Source organism: Monodelphis domestica, chromosome 2 (genome assembly GCF_027887165.1).
Source record: "Monodelphis domestica isolate mMonDom1 chromosome 2, mMonDom1.pri, whole genome shotgun sequence".
NCBI lineage: Eukaryota > Metazoa > Chordata > Mammalia > Didelphimorphia > Didelphidae > Monodelphis > Monodelphis domestica.
Window position 1 is genome coordinate 19484357 of NC_077228.1, and position 19787 is coordinate 19504143.

Consider the following 19787-nt stretch of genomic DNA (forward strand, 5'->3'; position numbering starts at 1 on the left):
CTCTCTCTCTCTCTCTCTCTGTCTCTCTCTCTCTCTCTCTCTGTCTCTGTCTCTCTGTCTCTCTCTCCCTCTCCCTCCCTCTCTCTCTGTCTCTCTCTCCCTCTCTCTCCCTCTCTCTCTCTCTCTCTCTCTCTCTCTCTCTCTCTCTCTCTCTCTCTCTCTCTCTCTCTCTCTCTCTCCTTCCCCCTTCCTCTCACCTTTCCTTCCTTCCTATTCCTCTATCTTGTGTCCAAATTTATAATTTGTCTGATTTGAACAAATCCGAGCTAACTTGGCTCACCCCATGTTCAAAAGTGACATGACAGTAAAATGAAGGCTCTAGGAAATAGCTGAAATCTTGAATTACACTCATTTGAAGTTGGCAGAATCGGTCATTTCAGTGGAGCTGCGCCCGAGTTTAACTCCACTCTGGCCGGCCAACCGCAGGCGCCCCTGGCCGGGACTGGGGGAGGGGCCTCCCCAGGGAGACCGCTGGGACGCTTAGAAGCTGTGAACCAAGTCAGTGTGAAGGGAAGGGAAGACGACCTTGAGTTCCCCGTTTGGGGGCTCCCTGCAGGAAGAGGCTTCAGAGATGAAGGAAAGAAGAGCCGGGACAGAGGCGGGGCGGCAGAGAAACAGGGAGACGCCTGTTGGGCAGGCCCAGGGCAGCGCTGCCCAGTGAGGCTGGGGGGGAGGTCGAGGTGAGGTTTTCTGGGAGGCTGAGAGCCGCGGAGGCTTCTTGAATGGCAGCAGCCAGTGAGTTGTAAGCCTGGGAGAGAGAGGCGAGGCCAAGTAGGGGGTGGGGTGGGGGATGGGCGGCTCTTGGTAACTCAGGTGGATTTGGGGGCCGGGAAGGGCCCTGACAGGAACAGGGTAGAAGCAGCCAGACTTGATGGCGACCCCTGAGGTTCCGATGTCTTGGGGGCTCCCTCCCTCCCGGGTCCCGGGACTGGCGTGGCAGCGGCCGGGGTCCGAGGGTCTCCCAGGGCTTTGCCTTCCATCTTGGACTCAATGGTGTGTATTGGTTCCAAGGCAGAAGGGCAGTAAAGGCTGGGCAATGCTGGTTAAGTGACTTGCCCAGGGTCACACGGCCAACAAGTGTCTGAGGCGAGAGTTGAACCCAGGACCTCCCTTGCCTGCCCCAGGTGGTTGGTTGGTCCCAGCTCTCTCCAGGTTCTTGACAGAGCCAAGGGACCTCGGAGCCCATCCTGTGCCGCCGGAAGCTGGTGTAGGGCTGCTGCCCGCCAGACTCCCAGAAGCCCCGCGATTTGGGGCTTCCTCAGTGGCTCCGCCCCTCGAATTCCTGGAATCCGGACTCTGCAGGCCCCCTGCTGGGAGGAGGGTGGACCAGGGCGGCCTTTGTTGTTCTTGCGGGCCATGGCTGGGCAGAAGCAGCCCCCACGCTGGGTCCCAGCCCAAGGTTGGGTTCCAGTTTGGCCACAGGGCCAGGTGGGGGCTGGGCGGGGCGCATGCGGGCAGGCCTCCCAGCGGCGGGGCGGGGCGTCCAGGTGGTGGCCCCAGGAAGCCGCCCTGCTGCTGGCCCTACCCTTCTCGGGCCTGCTCTGTAGTGCTGGGCGTGGCGGGCTAGGTGGCCTCGAGGAGCTCCGCTAGCGGGGACGAGGGAGGAGAGTTCTTAGAGAGCAGGAGAGCTGCCGCACTCACGAATTCCATTGTGTTGTGGTAAAAAGGGAAGAGGGGGGCCTGCACCACCGGCGCCCGGGACAGGCCGCGGGGCCTGCAGGCAGAGACGCGCCTTCTCAAGTTCAAATCTGGCTTCAGACACTCACTAGCTGTGTGACCCTGGACAAGTCACTTCACCCCTCAGTCTCGGTTTCCTCATCTGTAAAATGAGCTGGATAAGGAAATGGACGGCCAGTCCTTTGCCAGGAAAACCCCAAATGGACTCATGAGACGTAGCCCACTGAACAACAGGATGAGGCTAAAACTGGTTCATCAGAGCCTCTGGGACAGAGTCCAGGGTTCGGGGGAGGCCCGGAGGAGGATGTTCTACTGGTCACGGGGGTTTTCTAAACAACCATTTGGCTCTGGGGACAGAACGACCGCTGAGGGTGGACGTGGCCGGAAGGCAAACGGAAGCTGGAAATCGGGAGCCTGGGCAGCAAGGAGCTCTGCTCAGAAGAGCACTAGCGTGTCCAGCTGCCTCCCTCCTTGGGCAGATCTCCAAGCGCAGGAGGGATGCCTGGGAGGGGGCACAATAGCCAGGACTCCTTCCGGCGGAGGGTTTGCTGCGGGGTCCCTGCCAGCTCTCCAGGGGCAGATTGCGGGACTGGTCACTCCGTTATTTCTCCCCTCCCCCCAGGACCCAGGCTCCACCCCAACGAGGTAAAGTGAGGTAAAGCCAGGATCCCAGACGGTTTCCCTACATGCTCCATCGGGTCTCCGCTGTGGGAAGGATGCTTGTGTCCAGTCTGCCATCCCCGCCCAGAGGGGAGCATCCTGGGAGCCTTCCCAGATGTCTCTCCATGTGGATCCCAACCACGTCCCCGCGCCATTGCCCCAAGGGTCATGGGAGGCTCCATCTTCTTTCTCCAGAATTTCCCATCTTCCCCTTCATCGCGTGGCCATTCTCTGTCCTTGTTCTCAGTGTTCAGCGATCTCTTTGGGCAATCCTGCTCTCTCTCTCTCTCTCTCTCTCTCTCTCTCTCTCTCGCCGCTTGTGTTCAAAGGTGCCCCTGAAGGGCCCAAAGGTGGTGAAACCTCCGAGGTTCTGATGAGATGTGCTAAGTGAGCAGTAACCCGCGAGCACCGGCTCCAGAAATAAAGTTCTGTTGGCTAAATTTGCAGATACGTTTATAGTTTCCTTTCTATTCTAGGGCCGTCAAGCAAGAGGAAAAATGAACACCATCTGTGGCCTCCAGTCTGCTCGGAGAAACTGTGTTTTTTTCTGGTTAAGGTCCCTGACTCACTGGAAAGAGCCTCCCCGAAGATGCTGGTCCTTAGTGGAGAAGAGTCCTCCGCGGGGGCCGGCCCACTGCGTGGGGGGCAGATGGCTCGGACGAAGCTTATGGAAGAGCCCAGGGCTGGCCCACGTGCTCAGGGGGAGCTCTCCCTTCAGGAGAAGCCGGGATCACGGCCAGGGCCCGCCTTTGAGTGCCCAGAGCAGAGACATGTGCAAGAGGATGAGCAGCTGCGCCGGCGGGCCCCGCTCCTCTCTGAGGCAGGGACTGCTGCGGGGAGGTGCTGAGCGAGCCCTCTCAGGATTCATCCCTGCGACGAGGAAGGAAGACCGGAGCCACTTCCACACATCATTGCCCTCTCGGGCTGCTCCTGTCCCGCTGCTGTGGGTCATTCTTAAGCCAGCACAGAAACTTCTAGCAATCATTGTCGGCAGGTGAAATATTCTATTTTTTTCTTATACTATAGAATGTGGGGAAAGTTGGCCCTTTTATTTATTTTCTGTCTTAGAATCAATAATAAGTATCAGTTTCAAGGCAGAAGAGAGGGAAAGGCTAGGCAATGATTTGCCCAGGGTTACTCATCTAGGAAGCACTTGAGGCCAGATTTGAACCCAGGTCCTCCTGATTGGAGGCCTGGCACACCGTCCACTGAATCACCTCATTGCTCCTTAAATGAGCTCTTTTGAAGAAAAATATCTTCAATCTTCACCCAACTTTACTGAAGTTATTAAATTGTTGGTTCTGTACCACATTATATTAGTTTTTAAAAGAATCTTAGAACATCATCCAAAACAGAATTAATGATCTTTTTCTCCAAATTCTGTTTTCTTCCTAACTGTCCTATTATTTAAAAATCATTTTTTCTTCTCTCAGTTACATATAAAAGCTGTTTTTAACTTTCCTCTTTTTTAAAATTTGGAGTCAAATTCTCCTTCTCTCCCTTTCCTGAGATAGCGAGCAATCTGATATTGATTTTACATTTGCACTAATATCAAATGTTTCTCCATACCTGCTATTTTGAACTTCTCTCCCTCCCACCTCCCCTCATCCACATGGAGAAAGCAAGAAAAGCAAAATCCACTAGAAATATATAGAGTCGAGTAAAGCAAATTCCTGCATGAGCCAGGTCCAAAAATCGGTGCCTCCGTGTGGACTTTTCTGTCTTGAGGCGGACAACGTGCTTTGTCCTGCCTGTCATACAGTCCTGGCTGTGTTTCCCTGCCACTGCAGAGGGGCCCCTGCCTGCCCAGACCCCCTGGTGCCCGAGGAAGGGGCCAGCCTGGACACATCCCCCTCACTCTCATCCTCCGGCACTGCCTGGTGCAGGCCCCCCTCTCCCAGCCCGAACCTTCTCTGTATCCGCGGTGGGTCTGCCTGCCTCCGCTCAGATCTAATCAGGCCCCCCCCCCCCCCCCCAAATCCTAGTGACTCCCAGCCACCTGAGATGACAGACTCCTCAGTGTGGCATTCCAAGCCTCCTCCTCCCCTTCCGGCCTTCCTACCTTTATGCTTCTTGCTCTCCTTGTCCAATGATGCTGGATTCCTGGCTGATCCCCTCCTGCCCCTGCCTGGGCTGCCCGAGTCTCGCTAAATCTCACCTTCTTTTCTGAAGTCTCTCCTGCGCTTCTCGGTGCCGTGTCGGAGATGTGAGCCGGCCCTGGCTCCCTCTGCCTGGCGGCCGGCCGGCCTCTTCCCCTGCATGTGCCTCTGTGGCACCAGTTTCGAGAGTCCTCCCAGCTCTAGGCTGCCCCTTGGGCCTTGCGGACCATTCGCTGCCGTCCGTGGCTTCGCTCTGTGAGGGTGGCTGCACCTGCAGGCCCGGGGCCGCCATGCCACGGCTTAGGGCCGAGACTGGAGAGAGGTGAGGGAGCCCTCCCCCAGCCCGCCGGCAGGTCTGGCCTTTCCTTCTCACCCCTCACCCTCCTTCTTGGACTTAGAGCCTGACTCCGGGGCGGAAGAGCAGGAAGGGCTGGACAGGGTGGGCGAGGTCCCATTGGAGCCCAGGACCTCCCGTCCCCAGGCCTGGCTCTCCACCTGGGTGCTACTTTTGATTGAAGTTGTGCAAAAGAATGTGAAACCACAGAAACGTCTGATCTCGGCTCACGTCTCCAGAATAGACACTTCACTTTCAAAAGTCCCAGATAAAAATCACAAGAAATGGCAATTTGTTCCTCCTTGATCAGATCCTCCTATGATGTGAGCGCTTGAAAGGCAGCTGGAGCTGATTGAGCACCAGCTTGGAGTCAGGAAGTCCTGAGTTCAAATTCAGCTCAGAAACTTCTAGTGGTGTGACCCTGGGCAAGTCTTTTGGCCTATGTCTAATTCAATTTCCGCAGCTATAAAATGGGAATAATAATAGCGCCTGCTCACTCCCAGGCTTACCATGAAGAACAGATGAGATAATCATTATAAATTCCTTCCTTAGCCCACATGGTAATTATGGGCTTAAAAAATACTTCTTACCTTCCACCCTGGGCAAACCTCCCTTTTCAATATGTGGAAGTTGGAAATAATGAATCATAATAGTAAAAGGGATTATTTCATATAACCTACCTCAGTCCATGTTCCCCTAAAGATTTTTTATCTTGATTTTAGTGAATACCAAAAAAGAGGACCTTTTCACATGTGAAATAGAAACAGAAAACCATGTACATCTTGCTTTAAAAAGTGTATGTATATACACACATATATAGATGTAAATAAATAAATATATGTGTATATATATGTATATATATATAAAATTCAGAATTTTGCTTTCAGAATTTTTCTGTTTGTGCTTCTCTCAGAACTGACTTCTGTTCCCATTAGTCCATTTTGAAAGATGCTCCAGTGCATTTCTCATTTCTCTTCTCTCTTCCCCTGGCCATTCTGTCTAGTAGCCAGTCCCTCCCCATTCAAAAAGGGAAAAGCTCCATCCTTATAACAAAACAGCACGGCCATCAGTGACATCCGCGAGTGGCTCATTCTGTGTCTTGGTCCGTCGGCCTCTGTCAGGGGCCTCTCTTCGGTTCCTGGTTCTCTCCGTTATCTCTCCCCCAGGGGGATGCAGTCTTTTCCAGTTAGTTCTTTTTACATTGTCATGGTTACTCGGGTTCCCTCTTATACCACCAAAGATGAATAGACTCTGTCCATGTTTCCTAGCAGTTTGTTCTAATGGTCAATCATCCTTATCATGAAAAGTTCTAATTAAGCCACTTTTCTCTGGACCCTGGGGGATTGGAAACAACCAACCGTGATCCACATAGAACCTTTCATTTTGGGGCACAACTATTCATTAGTCATTAGTCCTTGCTTTTCTAAGCTAAATTACCCCCCCCCCAAAAACAAACAAACAAAAAAACCCCAAAAAACCCTGGCTTTAAGAGTAGAAGAATACCCATGATGGAATGGCTTCTATCTAGACATGATTTAGGGGTTTATGCTCTATATCCCATATGCCCAGAGGTAACTTTTAACTTTGTGGCCATTGGTTGGTTTTCAGTCAACAGTTTATCTTTTTTTACATTGAAATCAATCTCATTTTATTTTTTTTCTCAATTACATGTAAACAAAATTTTTTTTCATTGAGCATTTATTAACTTCCTACTAATTACTCCGCTGAGCATAGGGATATTGTCTCATGTCTAGAATGCTCTCCCTCCTCTGTTCTATCTGCTGACCTCCCTGGCTTCCTTTACGAGCCAACTAAAACCCCATCTTTTACTGAAAGTCTTCCCCAATGCCTCTTAATTCTAATCCCTTCTGTCAGTTAATTATTTCCTATTGTACAAAATTTACTTTGTACATATTTGCATGGTGTCTCTCCTATTAGACTATAAGCTTCTTGAGGATAGGAATGGGCTTTTGTCTTTTTGTGTTTGGCACCACAGTGCCCAGCACATATTAGGCACTTAATAAATGTTTATCGATTAAGTAATTTATTGATAGTGTCAGATGTTACAGAGATAAAAGATTCAGGATTGCTTAAAAAAAAAAACCCTTACGTTCCATCTTAGAATCAATACTAAATATCAGTTCTAAGGCAGAAGAGGGTACGAGCTAGGCATGTCCCACTGATTACTTTTTATGAAATTTTAATTTTAGAAAATGAACACAAATTTTTCTCTTTCCTTCTTCCCACACCCATTGGAAGGAAACAGCAACAAAAACAAAATTCTTGTAATAAATATGCAGTCAAGAAAAACAAATTTCCCCATTGTCCATGGCAAAAACAGCTGTCTCCTGCACCATGAGTACATAACCTCTCTTTCAGGAAGTGGGTAACTTGCTTCATGATCCATCTTTTGAAGTCATGGTTGGTCATTGTGTTTGTCAAAGATCTGAAGTCTCCCAAAGTTATGTGCTTTTACAGTGTTGCTGTTACAGAAATTGTTCCCCTTCTGGCCACCCGCTTCACTTTGCATTACTTCTTACCAGTCTTCTTCCCAGGTTTTACTGAAATTAGTGTAATGGCTTCTTGGAGTAGTTTAGCTATGAAGGAAAGAAGAAATATGAGAGAATAGCTAGTGGGAATGTTTGGATTAAGTGAGGGTTTTTTAAGGATGGGAGAGACCTTGGCATGTTTGTAGGAAGGAGCCAGTATATGTGAAGAGAATGGGAGATAATAGTGGGATCAATTTGCTGGAAAGGTTGAGAGAGGGATTGGTTTAAGGACAGATGTCAAAGAGTTTGCTTTGGCAATAGAAGGACCTCCTTTTCCTTTGAGATTGCAATGAAAGGGGAGATTTTGGGGATAGAAGTTTAAGGTAGGTGAGAGGAGAAAGGGAGACAGGGAAAGCTCTTTGTTTGTGGGGCACAGTTTTTTCAGTGACATGAGGAGAGGTCCTCAGTTGGGAGAGTGGGAGAAGGAGGTGCTTTGGGAAGCTAGAGGAGAGATGAGAAGGTTTGAAAAGCTGTGGTGGAGAATGGGATGGCAAATCAATTTGGGAGAAACAGAATGTTGGCTTTGCTTTAGTGAGGGTGCAGTCAGCAGTTTTGTGATTTCCTTCAGTACATTAAAGAATTAAGATGCTGGTGGTGGCCACCAATCAGTGTTGGCTTGGCCAGGTGTGACTGGCAATAGGGCAAGGCTGCAAAAGAATCCCAGATGGAGGATGGGTAGGGAGATGAATTGGCTTAGCCAGGAGTCATGACAGAGATGAGAAGAGAGCAGGATTGATGGTGAAGGAAAGAACAGAGAGGTGGAGGTATGTACTGGATGTCACGGTCGGGACAAAGTAGAGTGTTTAGGGGTCTTAAGAAAAGAGAAAAATGGAATGGAAAGTGATTCTAATCAGATATAAGAATTCCAGACTTCTTGACCTGGAAGCGGGACATTGGGTGATGGCTAAATGAAGGAGGTGACTGTCTTTGTGTGCAGCCAAGACGGAATGGAGAAGCTGGTTGTGCGAATTAGGTAGATTGAGGAGCTAAGAAGTTGGGCTATTGGAGGAAGTATCTGTATTTTGAGGTCTTCAAATAGCAGGAGCAGGAGATTGGGAAGAGAGAAAACTGTGAAGCAGACACTGACATCACTGGGGAAGGAAACGATGATAGCCTTCAGGATGGGATTTGGGTGATACATTTGTATAGCCTGAACGTCAGAGAAGGAGAAGTTGATTAGTGAAGGTGTTGAGGTTTTGGAGACAATATTTTAGCTTCTCCGCTGCTGTCTGAGTCAGACTGTGAGATAAAGTACAGCCAGGACAGAGACGTGTCTATTTTTGCAGCCACCCAGTTAACACTCCAGCAATTACACAATACCTAATAAACCTCCGGGCTTTTTTCTGGCTGTCTTTACTCACTCATTTGATCGTTTTCATGGATGTTTGAACAGAGTGCCTGAGCGCTACGGCTCCTGAAACATCGGCAACGGCAGCCCACGTCTCTGTTCAGAAGCATCAGTCATAATGTACAGGGAAGTGAAATGGACATTTTAGTGTTTTTCCATTAAAAGCTTGGTTGGAAATCCTTAAGGAAATAAATACATCTTGTATTCTCAGAAACCATTATGCCACAAAGTGGGGAATCATTGCTTCTTTCTCAATAACACGAAGCTTTGTTCCTTTTTTATGTTTTGGTTTATGATATGTATTCTACCGTTAGAGGCAGAAGAGAGAAGCCAACCTAATTTCCAGAACTGTGTGTGAATGTCTAGTAACGTGCAATGTCACATTAATTTCAAGGACACTGGAAACCGGAATGTCAAAACTAGTATTTGCTTAGCCAAGTAAGACTGATAGCAGAGAAAGCAAGAACTTAATTCTAGCATCAATGGGGATGACAATATTGGGAAACTTTTTTAAAGAAAGAAAATGTAGATGTGATGTTTTAAACATAAAATTTTCTGATAGGAGATTTTCTTGGCTAGATTTCAAGATGTATTGTGGATGGCTTTAAAAATTAAGCTTTATGCCCTATCCTTCCAAATTCTTTGTCTAAAGACTTGTCCAGTAAAGTTGTGCATTGTACCTCACTTAGCAAATCAAACCCTCAGACTAAAGCATTTGTTAATTGTGTATATGTGAAACTTTGTGTTAAGTGCTGGGAATATCAAGACTTAACATTCTTTCAGAAAAAGATTAAATAATTTTCATTGATATCTTTTGTTTATTATATCCCCAACATATCCCTTTGCATCTCACGCACTCCCAGAGAACCATCCTTTATAAGAAAAAATAATAAAGGAAAGAAGAAGGAAATGTGTTCAAAGCCCGATTTATTTGCCATGTTCCATGCCTCTAGTCTCCCATCTTTGAATTCTTGACTTCCACAAAAAGCACAGATGGCTATGGGGCCTTTCTTGTGGTTATTGATCGTCGTGGATCAAAGTATACATTTAGTCACTTCAGTTACATTTTTTTTGCATAATTCTGACTTTTCCAAAAAGGTTGGATGACTTTTTAGCAACACATTCACATGCCTGTCTTTCCATAACTCTCCCAACGTGCACTGTGTCGGTATTGTGATATTTTTGCTGGCCGTGACGTCAAGCCTCCAGTGTGTGTTTCTCTTATCATTAGTGACAGGTGTCAAACATGACCCACCACACTTTGGGCTAAGTCCAGCCCAAACTGGATCAAGATGGCCCTGGAAAGTGTTTAGCAAAATAAGAAAAAGTACTGTAAGGCACAGATAATAGAAATATGTAGCTTCCTAAGTCAGTGCCCACAAGGGATCCTTATGTATAGTCGAGGGACCACATTCCTATTTGATTTGGCACCTGCAGTAGTTTGCATTTCTTTTGTGAGCTGCATAGTCGTATCTTCTGATCCCTTATCTTTAGGAGAATGACCTTTGCTTGCAGGTTTCTGCTTATTGTCTCTGTCTGGGATGTCAGTACATAGGGATTCAGCACATAGGTTTGGTCCCAGGTGGGCACTTCTCTATTCATCCTTACATTAGTTTGTTCTTGCAAAGATTTTTTTTTCCTTTCTTAAACCTTCACCTTTTGTCTGAGAATCACTTCCTAGGCAGAAGGGTGGTAGAGGCTAGGCCATGGGGTTAAGTGACTTCCTCAGGGTTACACAGCTAAGAAGGGTCTAAGGCTGGATTTGAACTCAGGACCTCCTATCTCTAGGCCTGTTACTGTATCCACTGAGCCACCTAACGGCCCCATATTATTCAATTCTTAATACATTTGGATTGCTTCAGAATATCTGAAGAATTCCAACTTAGAATAAGGTTGAACAGTGTGATCACCTATTGTTTGGTTCTTTGGGAGTTGTGTCAAAGACTTTGAGTTGAGTAACCACTGTAGATAAATATGCTACCAAAGATAGCCATTGTAATAAAGTATTTGGTACTTATTTAGTATATTTAGTACTATTTATTCCCTGGAATTTGTCATTTTTCCCCCCTTTTCAACAGGGGCATAAGAAAATGGTGGCAGGCCCTTCCTCCCAACAAGAAAGAGCTATTTAAAGGAAGTGTAAAGAAGAATAAATGGAAGTTATTCCTGGGAATGAGTGGTTTGGGAGTTTTATTTGTCATCTTTTACTTTACTCACCTGGAGGAGAGCCCAGTTACAGGACGGAGACAGTTACTGGTGCTGGGGAAGGAACATATGATGAAGCTCTCACAAATGGAATATGATTTGGTAAGTAGTAAAAAGGATCCAATCCTCTCGACAGCGTCCTGATGTAGCCTCTTGTTTAAAGGAAGCTCGTAGGGCCGGATGGGGGCCTGGATGACCCGAGAACCCAAGGCCTTGGCCTGGAGATCCCTTTCCTCACCTCGGCCATGTCCCAGCCTGCATCCTTACCTCCAAAGCAGTCACAGAATAAAATACGGTCATTTCTATGTGATGTTCCAAAGAAACGAGCCTGGTTTTAGAAACTTTGTTAGTTCTGGGGAGTTGAATGTCCAGAGTTAAAATGTCCTCGGCTAGATATTAGAGGATGAGGATGGTTCTCCTCTTGTCCTGACCCTTTTGCGATGCACAAAGGCAGAGTTCCTCCTTTCTCACGGCGGAGGCTTGTCTGGAGACTTGTGAGCTTTCTGGGGGGACCCCAGGGGTGCCCGGGACCCATCCCTGCTGCCTTCAGTGATCAGGTCACCCTTGCAGAGTCTGTGGAAAAGTCTCCAGTGTTTCAGACGCGAGCATGGCTTAGCCAAAGTAGCGGAGAGCCCTCTTAGGGTTGCCAGGTCCTGGCCATCCAATGATTCTTCCGAGGCACCAAGGTGATCTGCGCTTCCCAGGAGACGAAGCCCGAGCTCCTCAGGGCTACTTGACCAGTAAGTATCTGTGGGAGTTCTCCCTCACTCCGGCCCTGTGCCCGGGGGCTCTCCTAGGTCTGTGTCTCTCCAGGCTCCTCCTGTCTCTAGAATTCTCCCTGGCGTCTGCTGGTGTTCTCTGCTTTCTCAGGGTGCCTCATATCATCCTTATCCGTGTTCTCCAGGGATTATCACTAGAATCTCAGTTCCTTAAGGTTAAGGACTGTTTCACTTTATATTTTGTTTTCCTGGTGCCTAGTACAGCCCTCTTGGACATCATAGAGAATTAATAAATGCTTGTTGAATTAGCTTGTTTTGTGAAGTTATGAGGGGCATGGGTTCGGCTGGCATAGCATTTGCTTTTCCTGTCTCTTAAGAAAACTAAAATGTGTTTTCTTTTTTCTCTCTATTTTTTAAAAGTATTTTTCCATGGTTGCATGTTTTGTGTTCTCTCCCTCCCCTCTTACTTCCCCCCTCCTAGATCTGACAAGCAGTTCCACTGGGTTATACATGTATTATCATTCAAAACTTATTTCCATATTATTCATTTTTTTTTAAACCCTCACCTTCCATCTTGGAGTCAACACTCTGTATTGGCTCCAAGACAGAAGAGGAGTAAGGGCTAGGCAGTGGGGGGTTAAGTGACTTGCCCAGGGTCACCTAGCTGGGAAGTGTCTGAGGCCAGATGTGAAGCTAGAACCTCCCTTCTCTAGGCCTGGCTCTCAATCCACTGAGCCACCCAGTTGCCCCCCTTTATTATTCATTTTTTAATAGAGTCATCTTTTAAAACTCAAACCCCAAATCATATACTTTTATGAACAAGTTATAAATCATACATTTTCTTCTGCATTTTGGCTCCCACAGTTCTTTCTCTCAATGTGGATAATTTTTTTTTTCTTCTAAGTGCCTCAGGATTGTCCTGGATCATTGCATTGCTATTATAAACGATGTTTTTTAAATTTTCAAAAGGAGAGCTCTCCTTAAAAGTTTATTCTGGTGTGAAAAAGAGACAATGCAAAGGAGAATCCTGAGTCCACTTGTGGCTTCTAACACTTGCCTGCTGTGTGACCATCTCTGTGAAGCAGTTCTGAAATCCGAAAAATTGTAAACCATATGGGTCCTATGTCCTAGGCACGTGCTACCAGAAAAGAGGAGGTCAAAAAAGCTCAGGAAACATTCAGTCAGAAAACATTTCACTCATTTGCCAAGAAGAGAGAGATGGAGGCTGAAGGTAGTACTGCTTTTGAATATAAACGTCTTGGTAAAATTTTATGAAGAATGGAAAATTATGGGCAGTATCTTTTCATAAAGAAAGAAAGCACGATGGAAGGAAGAACCAGATTGGAGAAAGTTTGGCCAGAGATCCAGAAGAGCAAAATCATCCCAAGAACATTTAATGAAGAAAATGGAAGATAACAAACAGAAGACAAGAAGAAAAGATCTGCAAAGAGACCATGATGAAATGTTTTCAGTCAGGAGTGGTGGAACCATCACACCTGGACCCTAAAATCATCGTCCTGTTCATGCGAAGCCAAGAAAGTGGCCAGATGGCACCAGGTGTACAGAGGGCAAGTCTGGGCCCCACATCCAAAGTTTATCCAAGTAATTTCCAGGAAGAGGGCAGTTGAAACTAGAGGGAATCACGCATGCTGTTGTGGGAGCCAAACTCTGAGGGCCTTTGGGGGAGAGGAGGCCTACCGGATAGCCTGTGCACAGCTTGGAGATGGACATGGAATGTCACAAAGAGGGAATGGCAAGTGGGCCAGTCTGGCTGAGCCTAGAGTGCATGAAGGAGAGCGAAGGGCTCAAAGGCAAGGAAAAGAGGCTGCAGCCGTCTGTTAGAGCCTGACTATGAAGGACTTAAAGAGGCGTTTGTGTTTTATCGGAGAGGCCAGAGGAGGTCTTGGAGATTCTCGGGGTGGAGAGAGTGCCTAGACGTGGCCAGAGCTGGCAGCAACCTGCCGGGCAGGCCAGCTCTGTGAGGAGCCACTTGGTGGGCTTGGGAGAGCCTCTGCCAGAAGGCCGGCCCCAGGACAGGCCTTCTTCCATGGGAGCTTCTCTTGGAGGCGATCTCTGAAGGCAGAAGAGAGACTTTGCTGGCCCCAAAGCAGCAGGCTAAGTAAGTTTGAAAAGGCGGAGTAGTAAAAAGTTTTCTATTGGCTGATGAATGATTTTGCTCATAGCAGCAGCTGAAAAAGACGAAGGCCCGGAATGGTTGCCCCCTTCATTTCAGGGGGACATTCCAGCAGGAGAAGTCATGACCTCCTGAAGTAGTAGATGGGGAAAGACTGCTTAAAGCACCAGGCACTCAGGCTTGTGAGCACTGGTCCCATTTAATTTCATGTTTATTCATTTAGATAGAATTCAGTAGTTATCTATATGCTAAATAATGAGCATTCAGACCTCGCTAACTACGAATCAAGTTGTGTTCGGAATGGATTCTGGACTTAAAGCAGATTTTGAATTTATTTCAACTGATGCTGCCTTCTATCCTTTTATTTTTTCCAATTATAGCTGCTTTATATTCTAATGTTTTTCTTGCAGTGAAATTTCTTTAACAGTATCCCAAGGACTGATTAGAGAAAACAAACATGAATGCCTGGGAGACAACATTATCATAAAGTTCTAAGGTGCTAACACTGTATTTAGTGCTAGAGAGCTTTTCTTACAGTAATGGGAGATGCATTTGAATACCTACTTCAAACCAGGTTAATCTAATTGCCTTATTTATTCTGTGTTTTAACATGTGTCAGACCCAGAGATAAGTTGTTACCAGTAACTTTGCATTATTTTTAATAGGCTTAATTTATTTCATTTGAGATTGTTTGTGAGGTAAAATATATTCATTATTAAAAACACCCCAAACAGACCATAAAGTTTCCTCAAGTCTGGAATATTTACTTTTGGGTTCTTTTTTTTTTTTCAGGGGGTGTGTGTGGTGGGGGAAAGGGAGATTCACAGTATTATATGCCTATGCTAGGATTACTTTTAAAATTAAAACATTCACTTAAACATGTAGCATATTAGAGGAAATTTCTGAAACTGTATGTCTATGTAAGGAAAATTCAGATTTTGTCTTAATTAAATGAAATTATTTCCCCCAAATATTCTGGATTCTATCTAAGCACACTCTTAGCCAGCTTTATGGAAGAAAGGAAATGTTTTTATTCATGATGGCATTTCATCAGTTAACGTGTGGAGAAAATGGCACATCTATTAATACTGAAATTTCAATAATCTTCTGTCAGTGTGTGTGAATAAAACTTTGAATTAATGATACATCTAGGGGTCCTTCTCCTCCCCCCCCAACCTGGGTAGGTTCAGGGTAATTTCAGTCCACTGGTCCATAAAAATAATTATCTTCTGTGTTTCACTTTTTTCCATGATACTCATTTTTCTCCTGATGACAAAATGTTTTCTCTGTACAAAGTTTCACTTCATACATTATCTTATACTTAGTAGAATAAAAAAAAAAAACATTTAAATGTGTTTCTTGTTTTCATATGCATAAATAAAAAAGATGAATTTCATTTTAATTTAAAATGATTCAGATAAAAAATCTTAATGATTAACAGTTGTTCAAGATAATGAAGTATATTAATTTAACATGAATAATTCAAATTTCAGGAATTTAGAACTGTGATTTAATACATGTAGATCTTTTCATAAATCTCTAAAAAGCAGAATTAAAATATTCAACTGTTGGTGGCAGGATCTTTTCCAATAAAACATTTGGAACTGTTTACAGCATTTAAAACATGTTTAAAATCTCCAACCTTTTCCTTTGTTAATCATATAGTGGATGGAAGAATTTAAAAATGATCTGCTCCCTGAAAAAGATCCCAGGTACCTGGCTGTGAAGAAAGTGTTTCAGGGTCTGGTGGAAAGTAACAGAGATATCCCAGGCATCTCGGAGTTCAGGTGGCTCCTTCACGTGGTTGACAGGCCAGATGGAAATGCCTTTGTTCTTCCTGTAAGTATCTTTCCTCCCTTTAAATTTCAGTGTTCGATTCAGTGACCTTTGTTTTCTCTGTGGCTCCAGCAGCTTACAGTGTGGTTGTTTTTTTGTTTTTTGTTTGTTTTTTGTTTTTGGGTACAGAATGGGCAAGTGTTTGTTTTCACTGGGCTCCTAAATGCAGTCTCTGATAGTCACCAGTTGTCTTTCCTTTTGGGCCATGAGGTAGCTCACGCAGTGCTTGGACATGCCGTAAGTATTCTCCTGACGTTCAGTTGTTAGAATATTCATTGTAGACCTTGGTGTAATTGTCTTGAGTGTGTACAATGGTTTATTGCTCATTTGTTCAAGGAGGGAACAAAAAACAAAACAGATTCTATTCTGCCATCTATGGGGAGTGGCAAGAGAAGACAGGTTGGGAGGGTGGACAGAGCCCTGGAGTTGGGGTCAAGGACCTGGGTTTCTTTCCTGCTTCTCTTTGGCCACTTACTAGCTGGACAGGTCACTTCATCTCTGTTGGCCTCAGTTTTCTCTGCAGTAAAATAAGGCCATTGGCCTAGATCATTTCCAAGATTCCCTCTCACTCTAAGTTCTCCTAACGCTGGAATGCTGTTGAGTATTACTTGGTGTAATCCTGTCTCACTTTTCATTATTCGTAGTCACAAGATGGTAGCAGCATTTTTTAGAGTTGGAAGGGACCTTGACGGCTGGCCATTTGGGCCAATCAGTCCCTGCCCTATTTAAATACATGCACCCTGACAAGGGTAAGACTTCTGGTAAGGGAGAATCTGCCACCTCCTCGGTGGCAGGCTACTCCCCTTGGGGACAGCTCTTGCCCTCCTCAGGATTGACAGCGAGTTTCTTCTGACATCAAGCCTCAGTTTCCTTTTTTGCAATTGCAGCTCATTGCCCAGCAAAATCAATCAGTGCCTCAAGAACATCTGATGATAGTGCACAGGCCCCTAGCCTGTGGGAAGAGAGCCAGGGGAGGAGAGAGATGCCACTTGTCCCAGTGTCTGTCTCCCCCAGGAAGATGGGCCTCCCAGGTTCCACACTGCAGCCGGGCTTTTTTCCCAGGAAAACTTTTGGACTTACATCACAGGGAGTGTTTAATAGGAAGGTAGTACATGTTTTGAATCAGGAAAAAATAAGAGGTGGCAGTTCCATCGCTCTCTGGCATGTCCCACTGGTTCCTCTCCATTATTTCCTCAGCAGATGTGCTCTGATCTGGGCCACTTCCTGTGGCTTTGACTCAGACAGCATCAGGAAGAGCTGGGAAGCCAGTGCCGGAGTCTGGAGGGCTCAGCGAGGCTCATGCAAACCACAGTACATGGAGTGCAAGTGTTGAAGCCCTTCATGCATCCAGGAGTTAATGTTGCTGGTATATTCCCTCCTTTCCACTTGGTGGATCCAGAATGATTTTATTTTTCTCTCCACTGTTCTTTGTGGGAGAAATCCAACTGGGGCCAAGTAGGTAAGGAAAGGTATAGGGGAATTCTGATACTCTTATTTTACAGATGAGTAAACTGAGGCTCATGATGGCAAGGTCACACAGTAAGTACCAGAGCTATGTTTTGAACCCTTCCTTCAAACAGAGCTATGTTTTCTCCTCTCCTTCCCTCCCCTCCCCTCCCCTCCCCTCCCCTCTCCTCCCCCCCTCCCCTCCCCTCCCCTCCCCCCCTCCCCTTCCCTTCCTTCCCCTCCCCTCCCCTCCCCCCCTCCCCTCCCCTCCCCTCCCCCCCTCCCCTTCCCTTCCCTCCCCTCCCCTCCCCTCCCCTCCCCTCCCCTCTCCTCTTCTCCCCTCCCCTCCCCTCCCCTCCCCCCCTCCCCTCCCCACCCCTCCCCTTCCCTCCCCTCTCCTCTCCTCTCCTCCCCTCCCCTCCCCTCCCCTCCCCCCCTCCCCTCCCCACCCCTCCCCTTCCCTCCCCTCTCCTCTCCTCTCCTCCCCTCCCCTCCCCTCCCCTCCCCCCCTCCCCTCCCCACCCCTCCCCTCCCCTCCCCTCCCCTCTCCTCTTCTCCCCTCCCCTCCCCTCCCCTCCCCCCCTCCCCTCCCCACCCCTCCCCTTCCCTCCCCTCTCCTCTCCTCCCCTCCCCTCCCCTCCCCTCCCCTCCCCTCCCCCCCTCCCCTCCCCTCCCCTCCCCCCCTCCCCTTCCCTTCCCTCCCCTCCCCTCCCCTCCCTCCCCTCCCCTCCCCTCCCCTCTCCTCTCCTCTCCTCCCCTCCCCTCCCCTCCCCTCCCCTCCCCTTACTTTCCATCTCAGAATCAATAGTATATATTGGTTCTATGGCAAAAAAGCAGTAAGGTCTAGGCCTTGCCCAGGGTCACACAGCTAGGAAGTGTCTGAGACCACACTGAACCCAGGACCTCCTGTCTCCAGGCCTAGCTTTCGATCCCCTGAGCCAGCTACCTACCTGCCTCCAACTGGTGCTATTTTGCTGACCTTCACAGCCTGCTCAGCATGCAAATACTGGGGCCTTGTTACTCTTAAACTGAAGTAGCTCCGTATTTCTGTTGGAAGGGCTCCCAGGCGCCGGGGAATCCACACTACAATGCACTTGACAAGTCGCCACCCCCTTCCTCTCCAGCTGACCCTAATGCTCTTTACCAGAGCTGAGGAGTTGGACGTTTTCCCTTCTGTCTGTGCAAGTGTTCAGAGTTTCCTACCCCTTAGTTCAGGGGCCAGTTCACTGTCCCTCAGACCGTTGGAGGGCCGGACTATTAAAACTATGAACAAGTCTGAATGCTGCTGTCAGGGATAGCGGAGGCTGCAGTGCTGGCTGGGATGGGCCTGTCACACCTTGCACAGGCCCAGCACTGCCACCACTGTACCGGGCAGCAGAATACATAGTGCGGAATCCTCTCCCCCAGATCGCCCTCACCATGCTGACGTCTTCCATTGTGCAGCCACATAATCCTTTGCAGGGCGCCTCCTTCTCTTTCAGTTACTCTCAGAACAAGGCGCCACGCAAAGGAAGTAGTACTGTATGAGGGCGACTCCGTGCTTTGTGGCAACACCACCTACAGCTCCTCTCAGACCTCCAGTGAAAGAGGTGCCCCTTCTGGAAGTGCCGTGGGGGCCGGATAAATGCCCTCAGGGGGCCGCATGTGGCCCGTGGGCCATAGTTTGGGGACGCCTGCCTTAGATTAACCTCAATTCTCATTCACGTCCTAGAGTTTAAAGGAAGATGATCCAAGCTATTTGTTTACAGAGCAGAACTCATTGCATTTCCTTCCTTCCCTCAGACGTGTTACCAAACCCAGGATCCAGTTTTCTTAAAGCCTCCTGGATAAAGGGCTCTGTAAAGTGGCGAATTTTCTTCCCCGGCCTCTTCTCTGTCATCTTGTCCATTATTGCTGCTTCATAATAGCTCAATCAATCTTGGTCATCCATCTCTTTGGAAACATTTGAATATGCGCTGCATCTGTTTGTCTGGCATTGCATCCCTTGCCTTGCATTCAGCATATTGTCCTGATCTCTACCATGGTGCATCAGTAAAGAAATGAGCAATTACAATCATTAGATGAGACATCAGATAGCAAATAACAGCTTTGAAGACTGAAAATATTAATATTTCTTTTGCACATTTCTTAAATGTTGCCAACACTTTAAAATTTTTCTTTTTGAGACCCAATTTTTATTTAATAATAGTGATGGTGATAGCTTACATTTATAGAACTCTTTAAGATTCGCAAAGTGCTTTGTGTATGTTGTTTCATTTAATCCTTCCAACTGACCTGGGAGTAGATGCTATTAGTTCCATCTAACTTACATGGAAGTTGGGGTTCACAGAGATGAAAGACCTTGCCTAGAGTCACCCAGCTAATAAGTGTCGGAAGCAAGATTTGAATTCAGTTCTTCTTGGCTTCAAGCTCAGCATTGTCTACTGTGACATACTGACTCTTCTCCCTCCCTCCCCATTTTCATATTTTCCTTTTTATTACTTTAATTGAATTAATTACCTAATCACATGCAATGCACACCTATATTTGTATTCAGGCATATATATCATTATAGAGGGTTTCACTTGTTTTCCTTGGCTAAATTTCTAAGTCAGGTAGGAGGTGATCCTGGTGCATACCAACAAGCTGCAAGTGAGGTATTTACAAGCCAGCAGTGAGGTAATTTGGATCCAAGAAGTCTTGAGAGGCCAGTTGCCCAGCCTACTCACAAAGCCAAATTAGAGGGGGCTGTGAGCTGGCTTAGAGGGGATGACATCCATAGGGAGATAAGGAACACAAGG

The 19787-nt window shown here is 47.0% G+C and overlaps 1 protein-coding gene across 1 annotated transcript in view; it reads left to right on the plus strand.

Annotated features, from left to right (window-relative positions):
- Positions 1–464: 464 nt before the first annotated feature.
- The window catches only part of OMA1 (OMA1 zinc metallopeptidase), a 45438-nt gene continuing 26115 nt past the window's right edge, over positions 465–19787 (plus strand). The window contains 5 exon segments of the mRNA XM_016429883.2: positions 465–680; positions 2814–3331; positions 10746–10974; positions 15391–15564; positions 15691–15798. Coding sequence (XP_016285369.2) covers positions 2835–3331; positions 10746–10974; positions 15391–15564; positions 15691–15798 — 1008 coding nt within the window. The 5' untranslated portion in view covers positions 465–680; positions 2814–2834.